This window comes from Neolamprologus multifasciatus, chromosome 15 (genome assembly GCF_963576455.1).
Source record: "Neolamprologus multifasciatus chromosome 15, fNeoMul1.2, whole genome shotgun sequence".
In the NCBI taxonomy this organism is placed as follows: Eukaryota; Metazoa; Chordata; class Actinopteri; order Cichliformes; family Cichlidae; genus Neolamprologus; species Neolamprologus multifasciatus.
The window spans coordinates 28,594,812-28,616,808 of NC_140453.1; the positions used below are offsets into that span (position 1 = coordinate 28,594,812).

General features: G+C 44.1%; 2 protein-coding genes across 15 annotated transcripts in view; one reads left to right on the plus strand and one right to left on the minus strand.

Moving 5' to 3' along the window:
• Positions 1–6,789, plus strand: part of szt2 (SZT2 subunit of KICSTOR complex) — a 115,814-nt gene extending 109,025 nt beyond the window's left edge. For all 12 annotated transcript variants that reach the window (XM_085133085.1, XM_085133096.1, XM_085133086.1 and 9 more), the window contains one exon: positions 3–6,789. In XM_085133085.1, the coding sequence (XP_084989211.1) occupies positions 3–146 (144 nt within the window). In that variant the 3' untranslated portion in view covers positions 147–6,789. The remainder of the gene's footprint in view (positions 1–2) is intronic.
• Positions 6,354–21,457, minus strand: hyi (hydroxypyruvate isomerase). 3 transcript variants are annotated; one of them, XM_085133118.1, is made up of 8 exons: positions 21,142–21,457; positions 19,185–19,296; positions 11,783–11,897; positions 9,411–9,489; positions 8,325–8,374; positions 8,189–8,276; positions 7,180–7,314; positions 6,354–7,104 (listed from the first exon to the last, which is right to left on the minus strand). In XM_085133118.1, the coding sequence occupies exons 1-8, from the start codon at positions 21,338–21,340 to the stop codon at positions 7,046–7,048; spliced, it is 837 nt and encodes a 278-aa protein (XP_084989244.1). In that variant the 5' UTR covers positions 21,341–21,457; the 3' UTR covers positions 6,354–7,045. The 3 variants fall into 3 exon arrangements, with proteins under 3 accessions (XP_084989244.1, XP_084989245.1, XP_084989246.1); XM_085133119.1 differs by having other exon boundaries at positions 8,189–8,258; positions 21,142–21,456; XM_085133120.1 differs by lacking the exon at positions 8,189–8,276.
• Positions 21,458–21,997: the final 540 nt, after the last annotated feature.

Genomic DNA, 21,997 nt, shown 5'->3' on the forward strand with positions numbered 1-21,997 from the left:
AGAGTTTAAAGGTCGTGTTTCGGGAGCCGCTGCCGTTGCAGCCGCAGGCCGGCAGCAGCCCCCCTCCTCAGCTGGTGTCCATGTATCATCACCTGGAGTCTGTCATTAACACCGCGTGCTACAATCTGTGGACCGGGCTGCTATAGCACTCGAACCCGAGTCGTCGTAACACAAGAAAAATGGAAACGACAGCAGAAGGAAATGAGAAGAGAAGCTTTCTACATCATGCTGAGCAGCAACATACTGGACTCATGTGCACGAAACCGTCCTAAACGTTGAGGATCATAAAGTTGAGCAGACACTACGATGGGTTCCCTCACAGCTACTGTACGAGCCTTCAAGCAGCACCGTGACCACAGCAGAAGCTCCTTTCTTACCATTATTGTCACGAGTCAGACGGGCGATCAACATCCAGGTGATTTAGCCTGCTGAAGAGAACTGCAGGCTACATGCACTTATGTGTTGGAACAACAAATCAAAACGTACAAAATCATGTTTAAAAAGTGATGTTTTAGATCTTTGACTGTAGCAGCTGAGACATGTCAGCAACATCTCTCATCCTGAAACAGATTCAAAAATGGGCTGAAGATAAAGACAAAGCAGCATCACTGGCTCCTCGAGGAGCTTGAGGTCATTTGCAGTGCTTGATAAGATTGTTTGATCATTTAATATGTAGCATATATCAAACGGAGTCAGTCCCAACACGTGGGGCAGTCTGAGCTGAGTAGGTGAGATGATCTGCAGCTTTTCAGGGCTCATATCTTTAACCTTGAACCTCCACCAACGTCGTGCCAAATCCAGAACCAGTTCCACGTATTTCCACCTCCCTAAAAATGTACTGCTACTCGTAAGCATGGCACCACAAACTGATGATGCCTTGCTGCCTCCAGTTCTTCCAGGAAGTGAGGATAATGAGACGTTCCTGAACAGCTCAGCTGTGTCCCGGGTCTGCCACGGGGTCTCCTCCTGATTGGACGTGAGCAGAAAACATCACGGAAGAGGAGACGACCTGAACCGCGTCATCACAGACGTCAGAGCTCTGCTGCTGTGATGGGTTTCTGGTGTCATAGTTGAGGACGTACCTTCACCACCACAACCTGCTGCAGCTCCACATCCATCTGTCAGTCTGGAAAAAACTTCGGTGCTCAAAAGGCACAAAGGTAGAACGGGCTTCACCGAGTTAGTAGTGAAGAGGTTTGTGGTGACTTCCAGGATTTTACCGACTCGTAATTCCTGCTGCCAGCTGATGGTGGACGACCTGGAAGGTGCTCTTTCACACATTCTGATGGATATGACGCGGCGAGGACGCCGTCGATGCACGGACAGAAACATCATGAGTGTGCAGCAGCTGTTTGACATCATTGAGCCTGAGTCAGTGGTCAGAATGCAGCACTTACATGCGTCCTGCACAAATTTAAAGCTCCACATCTTCACTAATGTCTCAGCGTCGGCTTGGATCTCGTGCCTTCTGATAGTATTTAGCTTCACGCCGCATCAGTGTTAAAACAAGAGACCGCCCAGATGTCGGTGCGCAGAGTGGGAAGGGTTTTATGTTCAATTTTCAAATGCGTCAAAGCTGTTTCCACTTGAACCCCACTGCCATATCTGCTGCCCTCAAGTGCCTTTCTCTGTTTATTTTTTCTCCCTTTTTTCACTCCCAAACCTGTGAAGTGACGCTGCTGTCGTTCTGGCAGGAGATGTGTGGAAACACTGCTGGTGTTATGCAGCGCAAGTGCCTGAGTCAGTTTGGAGAAATGTGACAAAAATTGCCTTTCATAAGCAGGAAAATTGGTCACATTAACTTTGGTGATTTGCATAATAGCGTGCCACATGTCATCAGCGCCGAGTGTTTCCAAAGCATGTTGGGGTGGTGGTGTGTGCTCTCAAACAGCGTGGCTCTCATACCGCAGCCTGACGCAGGACTGTTACATCACAACAGGAAGGCTTCGTGTCCAGCGCGGCTCCTGCAGAAGTCGTACGTCCTGGGAGGGAACCAAACAGGTCTGAATGTTAAACACTGGATTATTCATCATGCAAAATGTGAACTGTAACCAGACAGCCCTGTAAAAGAAAACCTGCACTACCTGTGTCGTGTATATTGTGTATATACAGAACACTTTATACAGTATGTAAAGTTAAATAAACGAGTTACAGAGTGAGAGTGTGCTGAACTGTTCTTCACTGTGCAGCTTCGTGTCGTGACAGAAGCTCCGGACAAAACTTTAGTGCAGGACTGTCCAACTCCAGGCCTCGAGGGCCGGAGTCCCGCAGGTTTCAGATGATCCAGCACAGCTGATTCAAACGGCTGAATGACCTCCTCAACATGTCCTGAAGTTCTCCAGAGGCTGCTAATGAGCTCATCATGTGATTCAGGTGTGCTGACCCAGGGTGAGGTCTAAAACCTGCAGGACACCGGCCCTCGAGCCTGGAGTCGGACGCCCCTGTTTTAGCATCTTCAAACCTGCAGATGCCAGAATCATCGGCATAAAGCACAAAACCTTTGTTTTTACAGTGTGTCAGGTTGTATACCAGAGCATTTATTATAGTTTAGGTGTTCAGTCAGTGGAAATGTGGAAATAACTGCAATTTTAAAAAGGCGCAGCTAGTTGGGAACAAAAGTAAAAGATTTAATGAAGGCGTTAATACCAAAGTCAGCATGAGTCAGTCAGGCGTGACAACACAACATCAGTGTGTCTATAAAACTGATTTGTAGTCTTATTAAATGAAGCCAGAGTGGTTTTGACACTCATGCCCTCCCTGTCACATTTTCATGTCTGTGTTATTTTTAAATGTGTTCATTAAGGTTGTGAATCAGAGATCATTGGCTTAAAACAGCTGGACTGAAATAGAAGAAGCTTCTTTCAGGTTTCACATGCGTGTCTCTGCAACCTTTAGAACTGCATCAAACAGATTATCAGTGTTTTTGTTAAACTGCAATGAAGGGAAAAAACATAGATTTAAAAAATAATTTCTTGTGAAACCTGGACAGTCTGCTACGTCCTCTCAGACTTGAGACTCTGCAGCACATATTTGATCTCCTCCAGTCAAACTGATGATCCTCCGACTTCATTTCCATTTTTAAGATGAAGTCACGCTGAGGAACGTCTGCTTGCACCCACCTCATTTATCAAAGCCTGTGTCAGTGCAAAAGCTGAGTATTTACCCTAGGATGTCTCAGTATTAGTCCACGTGCACAGTTACACCCTGGGAATGACCTCGGTCACAGTCCCATTAATGTCACACACAATTATGAGCACAGTCCTGGTCTCAGTGCTCAGCGTCCAGCATCCAACCAAAAAATAAGCAGTCCACTGAAAACCGTGGAAGAGTTTTAAAGAGGATGTTTGCTCTCTGCATGTTTCTCTGGCCAACAGTTTACGCCAGCTGCCCATCCTGATGCAACAGTTCCAGTGTGCAGATGTGTTTATAAGGGAAAACCTGCAGTCAGCTGGGGCTGAAGAAGCACCTGGATGAGTGAGAAACGTTTCTCCCACTGAAAACGTCACGTCCAGATAAACAGAATAACTTTATGGGATGAAAAAAAGAAACGAGCTCGTGGATTGTTTCACGTGTGTGTCACTAACACCTGAGGAAGAGGAAGAGCACCGTAGTAATGCCAGTAAATAAAGACTGGTGGGTGTCTCTGGTGATGCAATTGTCATAGCAACACAAATCACTCACGCGGTCCTGGCTGAGCTTCAATTGGCACTTGGCACGAGCCGAGGTAGCTGCCTCTTACAGATTCAGTTCATGTACACAGCTGAGTGATCGCTCACTGCAACGATCCTTCATCTTAATGCTGAACCGCACAAGCAGCCAGTCAAAGCATCATCTGACTGCTCGACACATGAGAAACACAGAAAAACATTTTCTCAACTTTCAGCGCAAAAGCGAAGCAGCAGGTTCACCGTACTGCGGTCAAGTGAGCCCTCACTTACGGAGTCACAGTCAAGCTAGCCGCACCGAAAATGTGGTTGCACTACTCTTACGCATATTACGGTATGGGTGAAGCCCGGCTTAGAAACGCAGTCTTTGTGTCCTGACACTATTTGACTTCACAATCCACTCCCAGTTTGGTTCATCTCCACTTTCCCCCTGTGATCCACAGCCCAAATTACTGTATGATTCAGAGAAAATTAACAATAAAATTTAACCAATTTACTCTACTGTACTTTTAATATCCTCATCTTTGACCTCAGATTACAGGAAAACTGTAAGAGGTGATGCAGATATCTCACTGGATTCTGACTCTGGGTGACCCCCACTCTTCACCCTGTGATCCACAGCCAATATTACTGTACGGTTTTCCAGAAAATTGATAGTAAAATCTTCCCATTTTGCTTTACTGTACTCTACATATTCTCATCTTTGAGCTCAGATTACAGGAAAACTGTAAGAGGATATTTTCACTGGATTCTGACTCTAGGCCATCTCCACTCTGCACCCTGTGATACTTCTTGCAGGCCTTTCAGACTGATCTGGTAAGAGCCTTTGGTAATCGGGCCTACAACAGGCCTGTCATGTTCATGTGTGATGGATCCCTGGTACTCCTCCGATCCATTTCCATGACATCCTGCAGAACAAGTCTAGAGGATCTGCTGCAGAAGTACTACAACAACAACATTCCCATTCTTCATCGATGTTTGAGCCATGTCATGAAAAATGCCAAGGACCTTTGTAAAAAACATTTATATCAATAATTAAAAAAGAATACAAGATTTGTAATGTAAAGGTCACTAACAGTGATTTCATTCCTTCATTTTCCCAGCATTCCAGAGAACTACAGGCTTGGAATGCATGTGTTTGGGCTCCTTGCATGCTGTGATAACTTAACAGACATGGATGATGTACATAGTGCAGCAATAGTGTTTTGCAGTCCTTGTAGTGGAAGGAACGCAACAAAACACTACAACAACTTGAAAATCCTTATGCAAAAACGGGGGACCCTGGATTCAGAATCCAGTGAAAATATCCTCTTACAGTTTTCCTGTAATCTGAGCTCAAAGATGAGAATATGTAGAGTACAGTACAGTAAATTGTGCAAAGTTTACTATCAATTTTCTGGACATCCGTACAGTAATTTTGGCTGTGGATCACAGGGTGCAGAGTGGAGATGGCCTAGATTCAGAATCCAGTGAGATATCTGCGTCACCTCTTACAGTTTTCCTGTAATCTGAGCTCAAAGATGAGGATATTAAAAGTACAGTAGAGTAAATTGGTTACATTTTATTGTTAATTTTCTCTGAATCATACAGTAATTTGGGCTGTGGATCACAGGGGGAAAAGTGGAGATGAACCAAACTGGGAGTGGATTGTGAAGTCAAATAGTGTCAGGACACAAAAGACTGCGTTTCTAAGCCGGGCTTCACCCATACCGTAATATGCGTAAGAGTAGTGCAACCACATTTTCGGTGCGGCTAGCTTGACTGTGACTTCGTAAGTGAGGCTCACTTGACCGCAGGTTCACCGTTCAGTCGACAGGACGCCATCGCCATAAATACTTCGTGTAAGTTAAGAGGCGAAGAGGCTGAAATGCGTCCACGTGGAGGTATATCGATTATTAACATAACGTGTTAATAATCGATACTTATCTGAAATGTGAGATGGACTGTTAAACAATTCATTTACCTGAGTGTTCATCAGTATGTGCACCAGTCCAGTGGCTCCGTGTGTGGAAATATTTCTTAAGTGCACAAAAGCTGCTGTGGATGAAATCCTCTCAGTGTGAAGTCTACAGGCCACGAGGGTCAGGGAGATGAACACTAATGAGCTGCGCGCTGAAGCAAACCAGAAGACAGGAAAATGATTTGGTGTCGTTTGTAATTAAGACTCCGAGCTGAAAGTGTTCGTGCAGCAGAAACCACGAAACCCGTGGAGTCAGATCCACATCCTGCATCTCAGAGACGACCGACCACTGCGACTCTGGACTCACCAGCCTCAAGACACAGCAATGATTGTATGTTTCTATATTACAGCGTTATCAGCAAACCTCAGACTGACCGTCTGTTCACACATTAAACCTCACAGTACGTTTATTCAAGCTCTTCCTCAATGTAAACAAGTTCGCCCAGATAAACTGAAGGTAGCCAGGACAATAAACCTAATCAGACACTTCAAATGACTCACACAGCTGAACATTTTAAAGGAGCTAACAATAGCAAAGTGGCTAGAGCTAAAGCTAGCAGCCTCGGTATGAGCAACACATCACAGCATAAACGCGCTGGTTCTGTTATATTAAGCAATAAACATGAACATAATCAAAAGTACCAGAAATTTATCAGCTAAATGTTCAGGAAATCGTTTCCACTTCATTACTTGGAATCAGCTGTAAATAAGAGAGGACCTTAATGCAGTTTTGGGGGAAACTGGAAAGTTTATTCATTCATTTCTGAAAATACTATTTTACATCGAAGGAAAGTTTATTTTTCTAATATCTCGGTGACACGTCTCAGAAAGAAAACCCACTTCAGCACTTTAATTTTTCAGCCCTGAAGGTCATTTTCTCAGATGCCAAAACTTCAAATATAACATTCATTAGTTCATTATTAAATGTGATTACGTTGCAGTTATTTATATTTTAAATGTCGTACCAGGAGTCAAAATACTTAATTCGAAAATGAATTCTTAATCATTTGCTCCATCAGTCTGCTCCATAAGATATATATTTTTTCTTAAGAAACACCTTTGCTCTCACAGTCATCTAGTATTTTCTCATTTTGAGCCTTCGGGCAGCTCAGCCTGCTCCGTCCGTTCCTTCCACCTGATGCTACGAAGAAACTTATGGAAAAACATGATTTGACCTTAAAGAACAACATTGCCATCCTGAATCACTGCTGTGAGTGAACCGAGTGCACTGATGAAGAAAGCAGCACAAACCCAGCATTGATGAGGAGGAAAACGTGTATTCACTTCTTTCTACAGTGTGGAAACAGATTCAGAGAGGACGACACAGGAGTCTGTGCAAAGTCTGCGTTAAATGGAAAAGGTGGGTGCTGCAGGTGGAGGTCCGTCGGGCTCTGACAGCTTCATGCTCCGTCACCTCCTCTCAGCACTTCCTGTGAGTCCAGTATTCTTTGATCCAGCCGAGACCCTCGTCTGTGGAGCCTGCAGTGCAAAGAGAGACTTAATTACGGCTGTTTTCTAAGTCTTTATCATTGCTTAAATCACACGAACACTCACCTTGCGGCTTGTACTCACACCCGATATAACCCTGGTAGCCGATGTTTTCCAGTGTGTCGAACAGGTAGCTGTAACTGAGCTCTCCGGCGCTGTCGGGCTCATTTCTGCTGGGAACCTGAGCAATCTGGACGTGACCTGAGAAATGTGACAACCTATCATCGTGTGATGTGTTCACACCAAACAAAACCAGGTTTTATGTGTGAAACTGCCCACATTTGTGTTGGGCAACATAAAGAGCAGAGGTCAGCGCCTAACTGTGGATGGGATTACCTCCAGTAACACGGAGGAACTGGGAGCACTTTTGTCCTTCAATACAGACACTAAAGAAACACGTAGGACTGACTTCTTTCATCTGTGCAATGATGTGTCAGAGTGAAAATCAGCCGTGCATTTGTTACTGCTACACTTCAGTCAATGCAAACAGAACTAAACGAGACAGAAGGACGGAGCACAAGTGCAGACGCAGCCTCTCTGAGTGCAGCTGACAGAGGTCAGTGTTCATATCACATCAATATTATGAGCTCTGCAAGGTGATTTTAATTAACATCCTTAATGCCACTTGTGTGATAAGACACAGATACCTTCAGTCTGCCTCTGAGAGAGAAAAAAAAGCTGCTCGATAACAAGGTTCAAGTTTTAAAAATGTCATTTACGGCAGCCTACAGTCAGTATCTGATGCTGATGAAGCAAACGACCTGATGGACCTCATTTCCTCTGTAGCTGCTGTTTAAAGGCAAAGCACATCCACAGCAGATTCATATCATCAGCAGGGTAAGTCAGTTCCCTCTGCACATCCACTTTTTGTGCATTATGGCCATTTCCTGGCTCTAACTCAAGCCAGCACGCCGTCACCCCCACGAGTTCAAGCACTTTCAGAGCAGAAGAGACAGGAAGTGTGAGTGACGGCAGAAATGAATAAAGAAGACAGGCAGCCTCTGCAGATATTAACCCAGAAGGATTAGATTTGAGGTACTTGACTGCTGTAACTGATGAACATGTGCATACTCACCAATGACAGGAATGTACTTTTGAATGTTTTGTGTGAGGTTTCCATCCATTATTTGCCAGTGAAAGATGTCCTGAAACAGTTTAGACGGCTGTTACATTATTTGTCTTCACTTCAGACATATTTTGAAAGAACCCACCATCTGCAGTTTCATGTTTGGCTTCCCGACCTTCTCCAGGATCGCAGATGCTGCAGACAGAAAAAAGCAACATTTACATGTGCTGGAAATGAGACGATGTGCTGAACGTCATCATTACAACATCGCGCCGTTCACGGTTCAGGATCACTGATGAATGTGATACCAGCTCACGTTTAGGTTGGGATTTTCCCGCTTTATCTGTTGACTCATTTTAATGACACAGTCTGAAGGCCTTCACACACCAGATGCATAAAAACTGCAGTTTTTGGACTGATTTTTAATGCAGCAGCTGTAATTTCACTTTTTAACCAAGCTCGATTAAACCGATCTGACCAATCAGACCACTGCATTTGGTTGGTCCAGCTCAGAGATGATGGGAGATTTTATTGCTGCTGTTGGAAACAGGTTTTTACATCATTACGCTCACAAAAAAACAAAGTGATGAAACTCTTTAAAAGTCTACAGGTTGCACATGCCTCCACTGATGTCTGAGACTTTTTAACCTGTTCTAAAATCCTCACCTGCAACTTTGACCCAACAGGAATGAAACACGGCGCTGCATTTTAATCTCTCCACTGAGCGTGCCACACTCAGAAACCTTAACAAACTGGTGCCAAAAGTCCAATTCAGGTACTTGGACACCAGATTGGTATCAGAAAGTAGAAAATGAATAAAATACAGAGTCGTTTTGTGTGCTGACACCGTCCATTTTTCCCCCTTTTTGCACCTCGTTTCACAGTATGAACTGTAGCCCAGCGCTGTGGACACAGCAAATTAATAAAGGATTATTAATTTGATTATTAATAAAGAGGGATTAATAAAGTTTTATCTAATCTAATCTAATCTAATCTAAGCACCAGGAGCAAAATAGTGTTAGCATGTCTGCATGAAGGACATATAATACACTCGCATCTAACATGATATCCAGAGGGTCAAAGGTCACGAGTATGACACCTGGAATGAGCCCTGATATTATCATCAGTCTCGTCAACCAGTCAACTCTGACTTGAAGCTCCAGCTGAACTCAGGTTTTTGATCATTCACATGCAAAAGTAAATATAACGTGTTTAGAGTGGGCGGTCTTACCCTGATGAGGAGAGTCCAGAAAATACCGGGGGTCTGTAATCCTGGTGTTGATCGGTTCAATCAGTCCAGTGATTCCTTCCTAAGAGCGAGATTGTGATTGGTGTGACTTTAATCATATTTTTCATTCATTATACACATTTTGTTACCTTAACAGGGACTCAAACCAGCAACCTTCAGGTTACTAGTTGCCAGTTTCAAACTCTGGGCGTCTCATATTTTGCTGCCCACAGCTAACATCCCAGACCTGGCTCCCCACAACGTACTACAGGTGTCCAAAGTAGTGACTGTTTAGGGCTGCTCAATTAATCGAATTTTAATCTCGATTATGATCTGTGCTTTCAACGATCATTAAAAATGAGCCGATTATTAGCCCCTCCCTCGTGCTTTACTCTCGCGCTGCTCCGTGTGGCAAATCGAGCGCACCTCTCTGCATTTCGAACACGTGTCACAACAATTAAGAGCAGCGGTCTCCAACCTTTTTTGCGCCACGGACCGGTTTATGCCCGACAATATTTTCACGGACCGGCCTTTAAGGTGTCGCGGATAAATACAACAAAATAAAACTAGTACCGGTACCGAAAAAAAGAAGATTTATTCATAACACACGTGAAAAGACCCAGGAAAACCGAGTTAACGATAAAAACGATAACAAAATAACGCTGAAAACCGATAAAAACCCTGAAAACTACACATTTCACACCTGAGCCTCAACTCTCGCGGCCCGGTACCAAATGACTCACGGACCGGTACTGGTCCGAGGCCCGGGGGTTGGGGACCGCTGATTAAGAGGACCGAGGGAAGCTCGGAGAGCTGAGCAGAAGTTATTTGGAGAGGAGAGTGATGCTGTTGGTTGAAAAGAGGTAAAAAACTTGAGTGGTGTGGAAACATTATGGGTTCAGTCAGACGTGGATCAAGTAGACACAGTGTGTAAACTTTGCTACAGTGTCGTAGCTGCACCACAGAGCAACACTGCAAACTTCACTAAACATAGATGTTTACATTTTTCATTTATTTTTTATATTGCAAACATTTGCACTGTTATCAGTATTTGCACTATTTTATATTATTTTTTAAAGTCATTATTCAACACATTGTTATTGTTAAATAAATATCGTCAAATAATCGAGATCTCAGTGAAAATAATCGTGATTATCATTGTTGCCATAATCCAGCAGCCCGAGTGACTGCTGACAAAAATAGTTACCAAGAAATCCAAACGTTTGGGGAAACGAGCATACTGTCCACAGAAGAGTTGAAAATATCGCGCCCCCCCCCCCCTCGAGCATAGACCCTTGCTGTCCGGTCAGAGGCTCTTCTATTTTTGCCTTTACTCTGCTCAGTAAGTGCAGAGTGGAAAAGGAGCAACTGATTCAACAAAAACATCATTTTGAGTCATTTTACACCAAACTATAGCAGCCCCCCCCCAAAGGAACAAATACAATCACAGCTGTTGGCTTTTACGCTGATTTTATCAGGTAATGCTGCAACTATTAAAATCAGGATTTTAGCAGAGAAACAGAATAAAGCTGGAGTTTTAGCGTGTATTAAATGACAGTATATGAGCACATACAGCCTCACATCATGGCCGTATTTTCAGCAAACAGTTGTTAAAGTGCCATGTTTCCCAGTGCCAGCCCTAGAATGGATTAAATTGTGTTTTATTGTAGGTCTATTTTGCAATGACTTCTAGAAGCTCCACACGAGCGCAATTGTATGTATTAAAGGGATAAATTGAGCATGAAATATTTGAAATATCAAGACTGTCTATGGTGGTATAGCCTAAAAACATTGTCCACAGGCCATTACACCCGTCTCTGTTCATATCTGGCAGCAACACTGCAGCGAGAAACGATACAGAAGTGCTTCAAACGCTGTCGCAGGTCAGCGTCAGGGCTCATCCGAGTGGATGCACATGCAGTTTCAGAGTATTTTGCTGAAAAGCAGCCGTGACACAGGAGAGTGGAGGGCTGGGAAGCGGTGACAGGGACGCCAGCTTGGAAAGTCACGGACTGATGTCGCAGTTGGCGTGGCTCCCAAGCAGAAGTTTGTGGAGAAGCAAACGGCTACAGAGCACCGAGTGACATCAGCTCATCTCTGTGCGACAGCTTTAAGCACGGGAACAGATCCAGTTGTTAGCGTGGAGATCCTCTTTCTCAGCCATGACACCGAACCGCCAAACTTTACTTTTACTGTGCTCATCACGTGCACGCTGAAACTCTGCCTTTACTGTGCTCATCACGTGCACGCTGAAACTCTGCCTCGAGTGGAGGGGTTCAATCCTTTTTCATGCACAGAGGGGAATGCATTCATAAAAGATTTATGACTGCACTGACGTGACAGCAGTGGTATGTTGGACAGAGAAGGTCACTTACCTTTGAAAGGATATCAGCGGCATATTTTAGGTTCTGCACAAAGACCGCCTCCATTTCCTTGGCAACCGTGTCTCTGTCAGAGTCCACAGGAACTCTCCCCGCCATCAGGTGAATCCTGAAAAGGAAATGTAGAAAAGATGACGCGCCGGCACACAGAAACATCTATTCTAGCTTTTAAAACACATTTATAAAGACGGCTTTTGTGCCAGACTTATTAAGGGAACTGACCTTGTCCCAAATTGGTCTGAATCGACCTTCGCAGCAGACACGTTGTCTGGTTAAAGCCAGTCATTAACAATACCTGCGTTCTGCTGAATGTGAGTCTGCACGAGCACCAGGAGCCTGAAGCTCCAGCAGCTAAATGGATTTTTATTTTTCACACACTGTGCCAAATCCACTCTGTACCTGCAGGGCAGGTTTACACACCTGAGAACAAAAGTGACACATACAGATCTCCAAAAGGTGCATTTGTTTGGTTTATCAACCATCTAATCAAACTGGCTCAAATTATGAGATAACACAGCAGCAATTACAAGAATTAAGAGACAAACGAGCTTTTTAAATTTATGTCGCCAGCTGCTCGGAAACAAAACAGTGAGTCAAACAGAAAGTTATGAAAACAGAAAAATGAGCCGACAGATGTTGAAAAGAGACGTTTCCAGCACGTTACAGGGAACAGCCGGGCGCTCGCACACAAGAGGCTGTTTGATGGCTCGGATTTGGCAACATGTGTCCTTGTTTCTCACTGTGGTCAGTCAGTGAGGATCTAGAACCATAACGCCATGTCAGAGGTCAACCAGCACTCTCTACATGAACAAAGCAGTGGGGATGATGTACGCTTTAAGTCCAGATCAACACACAATGTCTTCACTTAACCTTTAGTGGAAACGTGACGCTCCCGTATAGGGATGGGTATCGAAACCCGGTTCTTGTTGAGAACCGGTTCCCACTGTTTCAAGTCCTTGCAATTGTTTGGCATTTTTGCAAACGATTCCCTTATCGATTCCAGTCGCCCCGAGTGACGTCACCATGTTGCAGAGCGTCATTTACCTGGCAGGAAACACGGCGCCTAAGTGGCTCAAACGCTAAAAAGTTTGGTTATACTTTACGAGAACGGATGACAACAGGACAACTTGCAATACTTGCAAAGTAGATATTTCATTTAAGGGAGGAAACACGACGAATATGCAAAAGCATTTGCTCACAAACACACGATGACCTTAAATGAATGTCGTGTTTTTAATTCCTCGTGAATCTCAACCCAGCAGCAGCGGTAACGTTTGCACGTCCTCTCCCGTTAATGCGGGTAAATAATCAACTAACAGTGCAGATTATGTTAGCGCGATCTGCCTTATTACAAAACCTGCCATTACTGTGCGTTTAGGTGACCATGATGAGAGACAGAGTCTGGCTCAGATGCTGGCAGTTCTCGCTGCAGTCTACCGTAGCGTCTCCTTTCAGGCAGGATAGACGAATGTCAGCGAGCAGTGACTCAGTTTGTGGTAAAAGGTTTGCAGCCGTTTGCCACAGCAGATGATTTTCAGTAAGTGAATGTGTTTAATTGTAGGCAGGGACATTACTGGATATTCTTGTGTGATTGCTACAGAATAATTTATGTTATACTTTGTTATTGCTACAGAAGAATATTTATTTTATTATTTTACATTTACAGTTTTTTCCCTGGGGACCCTGTGACACCCCATTGAAGAGCCGTCGGCTGGATCTCTGAAGATCTCACTGTTGGGTTTGTAAGGCCATGTTACTCCTAAATTTCTCTCTTGTTCAAAGAGAAGATATAAAACAAAGTTCTGAGCTAATCGACCTTAGTGTTCTCCTTTTTAAAAAGAATCGAATCGTTAAACAGAATCGAAAATGGAATCGGAATCGTGAAAATCTTATCAATACCCATCTCTACTCCCGTAACTGGATAACAAAAAAAGGAAACGCACACTTGTGGAGTCATTCATCCAACTGATCGTTTATTTAACACACGCTGTCATCGGGTTTTACAAATAAATGCGTTCCAAGTCAGCAGATGAAGCACTGACACAAAATCCACCATTACAAACGCGTAAAACACTAAAACTAATAAAAACACAACTTTGGAAACTGAACTGAGAGCAGTGCAACATGAAGTAGAAATAAAAACCTTCCTTTTCTGCTTTACATATACGGAGCATCAGCTAACCTCGGCGGACCTCTAACATCTCGCACCATTAGACAGCTCCATTAAGAGGCTTAGCCTGCCCCAGAGCGGTCATCAAGAACGTTACGCTGAAATTTCCTGTAAATTACTCCGATTGTATCAGGGGACAACGCCAACGGGCAGAGTTATTGATTGCTGTGACGTCACGCCTATTTACATGAACTGAATTCACTTTTCCTGGTGGTGTTTGGTCCCGACCACAGTGGACTCTGGTGTCTGCTGCACACAGCTGCTTCTGTTCGCTAAATCTCTGCAGCCTCTGAACACAGCATATGTTGGTAAATCTGTAGCCTCAGATGCCAGAAGTGTGATTAACTTCATTATAACACATCCAAAAGATATCAGACAGTTGATGCATTTTATGAAAAAGTGATAAAAACCAGCAAAGCTGTGACTGAAAGGCTTCGAGTAACTTCAAATCTTCAATGCAAATGTTGAAGACGAACCAGAAAATCAACAGGAAGTTACAAACCAACTGCTTTGACTGTGTCCAGAACATCTGTGCACGGTGCTGAAGAGATGAAATCAAGTTCAACTATGGCTGAGCTTCATTAAGTACCAGCTGGTGTGGTGAGACGGTGCAGCAAGTCGACGTAGTCGTAACTTAATCAGACGATAATATAACGGAGCCACACATGACAACAACTCGAGGAAATGAGGGCTGTGCAAGAAAAAGCAGCCACAAACAACTCAACACATCCACCAGTAAATCACCTGCTGGCTGAAACTGTAACCACAGCATGTACCAGTAATGCTGTGGTTACTGCCAGCACAATGAAAATGACCTTTTCTTATACTTTGTATAACATTTGGCAGAATGAGTGGACACCACGTCTTTGTGTTTTAAAGTAAATACGTTTCAGCTGCTGAGAGCACAATGTTTTACTTTGTGAAGGGAAGGAGCACTTACACTTACACAGAGTGGTGTTACTAGGCCATAAACGTCGCCTGGTGTTCAGCAGACAGTGTTTGCGGTCTTGCGTGAGCAGCCATGCCTCTTACTAAAGGGCCTTTCTTCTAGCTGCTCTACTATCATGGCCCGAGAAACAGCTGAGCCTGGTTGACTTGCAACTGTAAGTAAGTTAATTTTATTTATGCCGCACTTTTCAAGAACAAAACACACAAAGTGCTTCACAAGGTTATAAAGAAAATGCATAGATACAATTTAAACCATGTAAATGGATCCAGCTGAATAAAAACAAACACAAACCTGACGTCCAACAGGAACGAGTTCAGCAATTTATGTAAAGCAGTCAGCTTTGGTGCTGAGCCTGGACTCACTGCTGGAACAACCATCACTCAGTGCAGCTCACTCGCTCACTGAGAGAGACAGCTGACCACGGAGAGCAGGGGGGGAGATAGTGTCTCATTTTTATATTTACAATATTTAAACATGTTGTTGAAAAAGCTACGAGCAGCTGGGAACAGCAGCATTATTGGTGCAAACATAATAGAAATTCAAACCTTGGTTTTGATGACGACTGTCAGCGATGACAGACGACCTGTTAGTGTGACTTTAATGTCAGCAGAAGCATTACAGCATGACAGCAGTGACACGGTAACATACAGGTGGACTGCAAACATTCATCGAGTAATTTGATTAATTCCATCGTAAAACGTTCTCGACACAAATCTTTGCTTCGAAGCTTCATTTCACACACGGCTCGGCAAATGTGAGCCACTAAGAACAGAACTGCAATACAGCTAATACAATTTAGGAGCAGCACGTAATAAAAGGTTAGTTAAGTTAATTGAGTTTATTAAGCCCACCAGTACTGACAACACCACAGCAGCAGAGATGATGATGGTTTAACATGGACTCAGTTTACACACTGTGAAGAACAGTGTGTAAACTCTGAGTCCACAGACGAGGAGTATGTGGTCAATGTCCCCGCAATTAGCTGAGCTGACGACGTGGAAGATGTCGACGGGTTAACCAAAGATGAGCTGGAACCACGAAGGTGGCGAGCGCTCCCCAGGGAGACGAGGACGTGCTGGACGTGTGGTTTGTTGAGGGATGAGCAGGAGAGCCTATCGCAGTGTGCCGCTACTGCTGCGTCGGCCGGCCACAGCGACATGTCTCTTTTCCCCTGTGGACTGACCCTCTCCTCTGCCAGCTCAGGACACGTTGTAATTCTTATCACCCACCGGAGTCCATGACGGCCAAAAACTGGCGTCCCATGTTCCCGACTTGGTCTCTGAGCTGACCGCATCATGGAGCAAAATACTGTCTACCTGTGTCACTGTGGACCTGGATGGTGCCGAGGAGGCTGGCTTATCTGGAGCTGTCCCTGGCTGCTTATCCGTCTCACAAACACGGTGACGGTTGCCCCACAACTCTGCCGTTCACGCACTGCAGCTTCAGCACGTCGCAGCTGGACAAGATTTATCGGGCTCAGGCACTGCCGCTTCGTCACAGTGCTCCAGACGTACCAGGCAATGTCCCTGCTGGTGCTCGGGCTGCTGGTTCCTGCAGACAACCCACTGGCACTTCTCCTTAAACCTTTAAAGCCGGTCGTAGCGGGCACGCTCCGTTTGGCGCAACTACTTTTAAATCCCGGTAGCTCTGCAACCACATGAGTTAGCGCAATAATTTTTTTTGCATATGAAACCGGAGGAGTTGTACTTACATCTTATGCCATCAGCTTGTCCTCGGTCACAGTTTCCTTCCACATATAACTTTGCAAAAACTGCATAAAAAGCACTTGCAGCAACAAAAACATAATATTCCAGAAACACGCTTTGCCGATCCGATCAGCTGTTCATGACACTTCCTACGTTGGAATAGACGTCAGCGCGAACTTTTGCATGTCCGCCATGACCTGCCCGAAACCGGAAGTGACGTCATTTTCGCGGAAATGTAGTTTTTCACCATCAGGGCCTCATGAGCCTATACTGGTGTTTTTAAAAGTTATCTTTGACTTTATGACTTTCTGTGTGGTTTCTGGGATGCTTAGGACTCATATTGCACTGCTGGAAATAGTTTATTTTGATGCATATGCTGCTTTTTTGCAAATTTGCATTATAATATTTGTTTTCGTTTTTCCTGCAGTGTATAAAAATTGGTGTATTTCAAAAATAAAACTATGAAGACACTTAAAATAAATTCCCTGTGGTGGGAAACTATTTTGTGCAACTTTTTTGTATTTACAGTTTTGAGGGATAAGCCTCTTAAATTTCTCTAACTAGAAATATATGTTAAAAAAGCAAAAACGATTTTCAATTTTTTTGTAGTTTATTGCACTTTTTTGCAATGTATGTAATTACTATGCACTTAATGCAGACATATTATTAAAATTTAGGCTGTAATGGTTGTATTGATGTATAGCAACTTGAAATGCTCCCAAAAATGGCTCCACAGCATGTAAACATATAATATAAGCTCTGGCGGGCTTGGTTCTATGGTAGGTCTTAAAGGGTTAACAAGGTCATAATCACCACTTATTAGATCCTTCGTGCGCCCCGCTATGCAGTAGTGGTCTGGAGTGCTGCACCATATGCAGCACTCTGCCTTGGCAGAGGGATGGTGTTGATGGTAGTGGCACAGAGGCTGACGCTCTTTGATTTCCCAGACTGTGTATTTGACGAACCAGTGTCTGCTGCTGGGTTCATCACTTGAAGCAATGCAGGCTACATTTGATCTGAGGAAGAAGCAGAGCCCACACCTAGCTCTCACAGGCCTGCCACTCCTCTGCCGACCTGCGAGAGAGCGGTGCCCACGGCTGCTGTAGGTGACCTTGCAGCGAGCGCACAGCCTCCGTATCGAGTTCCACACCAGTAAACTTGGAGCAAACCTTCGGGCCCAACAAGCCTCAGCCCTCCTGGCTCTGGGATCGAGTGGAGAATGGGTCCAGTTGCAGGGAAATGCTGCTTTTCCCTCTCTGTTGCTGTCCAAGAGGCACCACTTAAGTTGTGTTTAGGTTGTCGGCTCTAGACAACACTGCACTTTTCTACCACCGTCTACGAACCACAAACCCCCTGCACACAAAATTTCTCAGGTTGTAACTCCAAGGTGACCAAATCAAGTGTTCCTGCTGTGTTTCATTGCTGCGCCCCACCAACGTGTCTCCAGCAAACTGTATTAATATACACGGTCCTGTGTTACAATCAATGAAAAATGCTTATTCAAATCTTCAGCCTGCAAGCGAGTGAGCCAGGCAGGTGATGCATTTCCTATGAACACACCGGCAGTGTTAGCACCCCTCAGAGAGATGGGTGTTCGCATCTTATCTGGACGCCTGGGCTCTCGTAACTTGCTAAACAGAGCAGGTGGCGACGTAGCTTTTGCTGGAGGATGCTGACGTAACCACAGCTTGCATGTCAGCTCTCCGTCCCTGGAGGGAGCCCTGGCTGCTGCACCAGGCTCTCCGACTGGCAGTGTTGTTTCACAGCGTGGTATCCACCAATGCTTCTCTGATGGGGTGGGGAGCTCTGTGTGATGGCGCATCAGTGAGAGGGATCTGGACCACAGCACAGGCTGCACATCGATCACTTACTAGCAGTGTTCTCAGCTCTCAAGCATTTTAATCCAATTCTGAGGAGCCAGAATATCCAAGTCAGGAGGGTCTCTCATATAAACAGGCAGGGAGGGATATCTCCAGTTCCAGAGAGAGCGCATCGGCCCCGCATGTCCTCAGTTCACCATGATGACAGGTTCAGTTTGACTAAGGGTCTGCCCCCAAGCATGGTAGCAACAATCAGGAGCCTCATATGCTTACAGATGGGCAGCCTTTGAGGAATGGTGCCAGGACCAGCGCACTCCCATCCCAGTTATCCATTTTGACATTCCTGCAGGAGCTGCTGGATAAAAGCATTTTTTTCTACAATTAAGGCTTATTGAGCAGCAGACAGGGTGAGAGCAAGTGCACCTCCCCTTGCTATGCGTTTCTTTGAAAGGGCTTCACGGGCTGAGACCCGTGGTTAGGGTCCGCGTCCCTGTATGGGACCTCTCTTTAGTGTTGGAGGCCCTCTGTGCGTGCGAGTGTGCGGATATGAAATGTCTTTCATATAAGAAGTAATAAGACTGCATCACTTCTTGGTTTTGCTTTTGTAATTATTCTGATTACTTGAAGATGCAGCCCTATTACATAGCACAAGACAAATGCAAGCTTTAGTATGACTACATGCTTATGAATAATATATGTAATTTCTTTGTGTCTCAGGTTGGAGGTTGGGGGATAAATGGATTTAATTTACCTCTTACAGTCCAAAGCTCTGGCATACTTCAAACTTAGATCCAGTCCCTCTCTGAACTCTGCTTCTCTCCCAGGAACTGCTCCAAGACCGAGATCGCCTGCCTTTATATCTCCTGCAACACACACACACGCATGCACACACACCACAATCACTCTTAAGCTTAATTTCTGTGTGTTGAATGCCTGCTGATGTGTTGATGCATCTTCATTGCTCTGCCTTCGTAAGTGAAACTGATGATCTTGTTGGTCTGGGTGATAATTAATCTTGAACGACAGTTACTTTTAATAAAACCCTGAGGAAGAAATGAGGACTTCAAAACCAAAACTATTCAAACTGTCAGAGCCATGAAAATAAGGAAAAACTGTTTGTCTATGCTGGCAGGTTCCTACCCAACACATCCTTGTTCTAATCAATATACTGTGTTTACACCATATATTACTAGCAAACAGACCTTTCACATGTGTTGGGGTCTTTGTAGCTGTGATGTGTAGTTATCATTCTTAGATGATACATATCAGGCTACGGCATGTATTTAATGCTGACCTAAACATGATTGCTTTTCAAGAGACAGCAAAGGGCAGCTCAGAATTGAAATGCACACATGTTCATATCTCAGATTTGCTCTTTTGACTGAACTGGGACTATGCATTAAAAACAAGTTAATGCAATTGCATCCATCCATCATGTTCCCCTCATTCAAATTTGGATACCTCTGGCAGCAGGGTATTCCATACATCCTTCTCCCCAGACACATTTTCCCTCCGGGGAGAATCCTGAGGCGTTCCCAGACCTTCAAAGGGAGGTGCCTGGGAGACATCTTAACCAGTGCCCAAGTCACCCCAACTAGCTCCTTACAACATGCAGGAGAGTCAGCACCTCGGAGTCAAAGTCTGAGTCCTACAAGTCTGAGGCCACAAAAACAGTGGAATTCTCCCACTGTGTTGGAGAAGAGAGGCTGCCTCAAGCAAGGCAGTTCAAGCATTTTGAAATCTTATTGGACCAGCAGATTGGTGCAACATCAGCAGTATTGCAGGTATTGTATTGAATTGTCAAGGTGACGAGAGCACCAAGTTGAAAGACTGAGACAATCCATCTACGTCCCAACTCTCATGAAATTTGGGTAATGACCAAAAGGTCGCAAACTCATGCAGTTGAAATGACAGTATGGTGGCTGGGTTCATTCTTAGAGAAAGGGTAAGGAGCTCAGATGACTGGAGGCATAGTGTGGAGTAGAGCTCCAGCATATTGAAAGAAGACAATAAATGCAATACTTTTGTTAACCCCTTGAATTATAGCTTAAACTCTGCACTTCAATCAGATTTTATTTTAAATGATCAGTTTCTCCCTTTATTAACCACCTCTCAGTCAGCTGAGAGGAAACATTAACACGTTTCGTCAGACCATCTGAGAGCCACAGCTATAAAGCCACCCTGCCTCCCCCTCAATGACATGTGGGACAGGCTCCAGCCCAACTGTGACCCTGAACTGCAGAAGATGATGCATGGATGCAATAAGACTAGAGGTGGAACAATCCTCTAACAGACTGAAACTGTGACACAAACACAATGCAGCTCTATCGTCCTGTACTCACTATTAACGGTAACCCTGCACTGAAACTGTATTAGTTACATTAGAATAGCTCAAATTTAGTATTTTTGGCTTTATAAAACATGCCAGTAGTGGAGCAGTAGCACTACCTGACACAGGCCGTTTCACCAGGCCTGACTGGCTTTGTATTGGATTTAATTTGTATTTTTTAATTTTCAGATTGTCTTATTTACGAATATTTGTTATTAAAATAAAAACAATTAATATATATCGTTTTAAGATGGTTTTTTCTTTTATTGTTGTGCACTCCCACCCGGGAGGAAATTGCTCTCCACGCCATTCTTCAGCATTGGGAGTTAACATAAACAGCTGTGTGTAAACCAACAGTGCGACCCCCTCTAGTGTCTACCTGGCGGGGTGTTGATAAGGACGACCTCCACCCCTGTGGCCTTTCGGACTCTCTGAAGCTCCTGTAAATCCGAGTCGTACAGCCACGCTGCCTCCACAGCCTGAAATCCAGCCGCGGCTGCTGCTAATATTCTCTGGCTGAAGTCCGGAAGCTCTGTGAACAGCCACGAAATATTCGCACAAAACTTCAGTGGAGCCATTCTGTTAAACCTCCGAGGCCAACGACCGAGTTCAGCCGTCCAGCTGAACTTTCTACGCGCTAACAGACAGGGAGGAGCTACGCTAAGCTAGCTACATTTCCGTCGGTCTGGACCGGAAATGGAAAGCAAACCTTTCAAAATAAATAAAATGTTATTTGAATTTTTATGTATATGGAACACAGTTCTTTGAAAATGTTCTGACGTAAAGCTAAAATATAATTTCAATAAATCACCATTGATATTCAATTGTTTCACACCACATAAAACCATTCGGGGCCGAACAAAATTCATAAAATAATTAAAGCCCTTTATTGTGAAAAATAAACCGGAAACGTTAATCTTAGAACGTCAGAGAAGACTGGTGTTATCGTCACGTGATTGGCAGCGTGCGTCCTTGCTTGCTTTTCTAAATCAAGTGTGATTATAATTTTATTTAATCTTATTTTATTTTTCTTTGTTCATTTCATTCTACTTTATTTTAATGTAAAATTATACCTTAAAGTATAAATAATACAAAAATAGTAATACAAATGTAATATCAAAAACTAAAGAAAAAGTACAGCAAAGAATGACTTTTAAAGAAGATTTTAAGTATGCGGATAAATGTAATCTCAGGTAGGAAAATACTGTTTTCCCAAAGTTTTAAGTGTTTTGAAA

Bases quoted from the DNA above. Each gene is read 5' to 3' on its own strand.
- hyi (XM_085133118.1), bottom strand. From the start codon at position 21,340: ATGGCTCCACTGAAGTTTTGTGCGAATATTTCGTGGCTGTTCACAGAG. The intron at 8,375-9,410 runs GTAAGACCGCCC...TTCTGTCTGCAG, and splicing joins TCTGGACTCTCCTCATCAGG to CATCTGCGATCCTGGAGAAG. The intron at 7,105-7,179 runs GTGAGTGTTCGT...TTTGCACTGCAG, and splicing joins GTGTGAGTACAAGCCGCAAG to GCTCCACAGACGAGGGTCTC.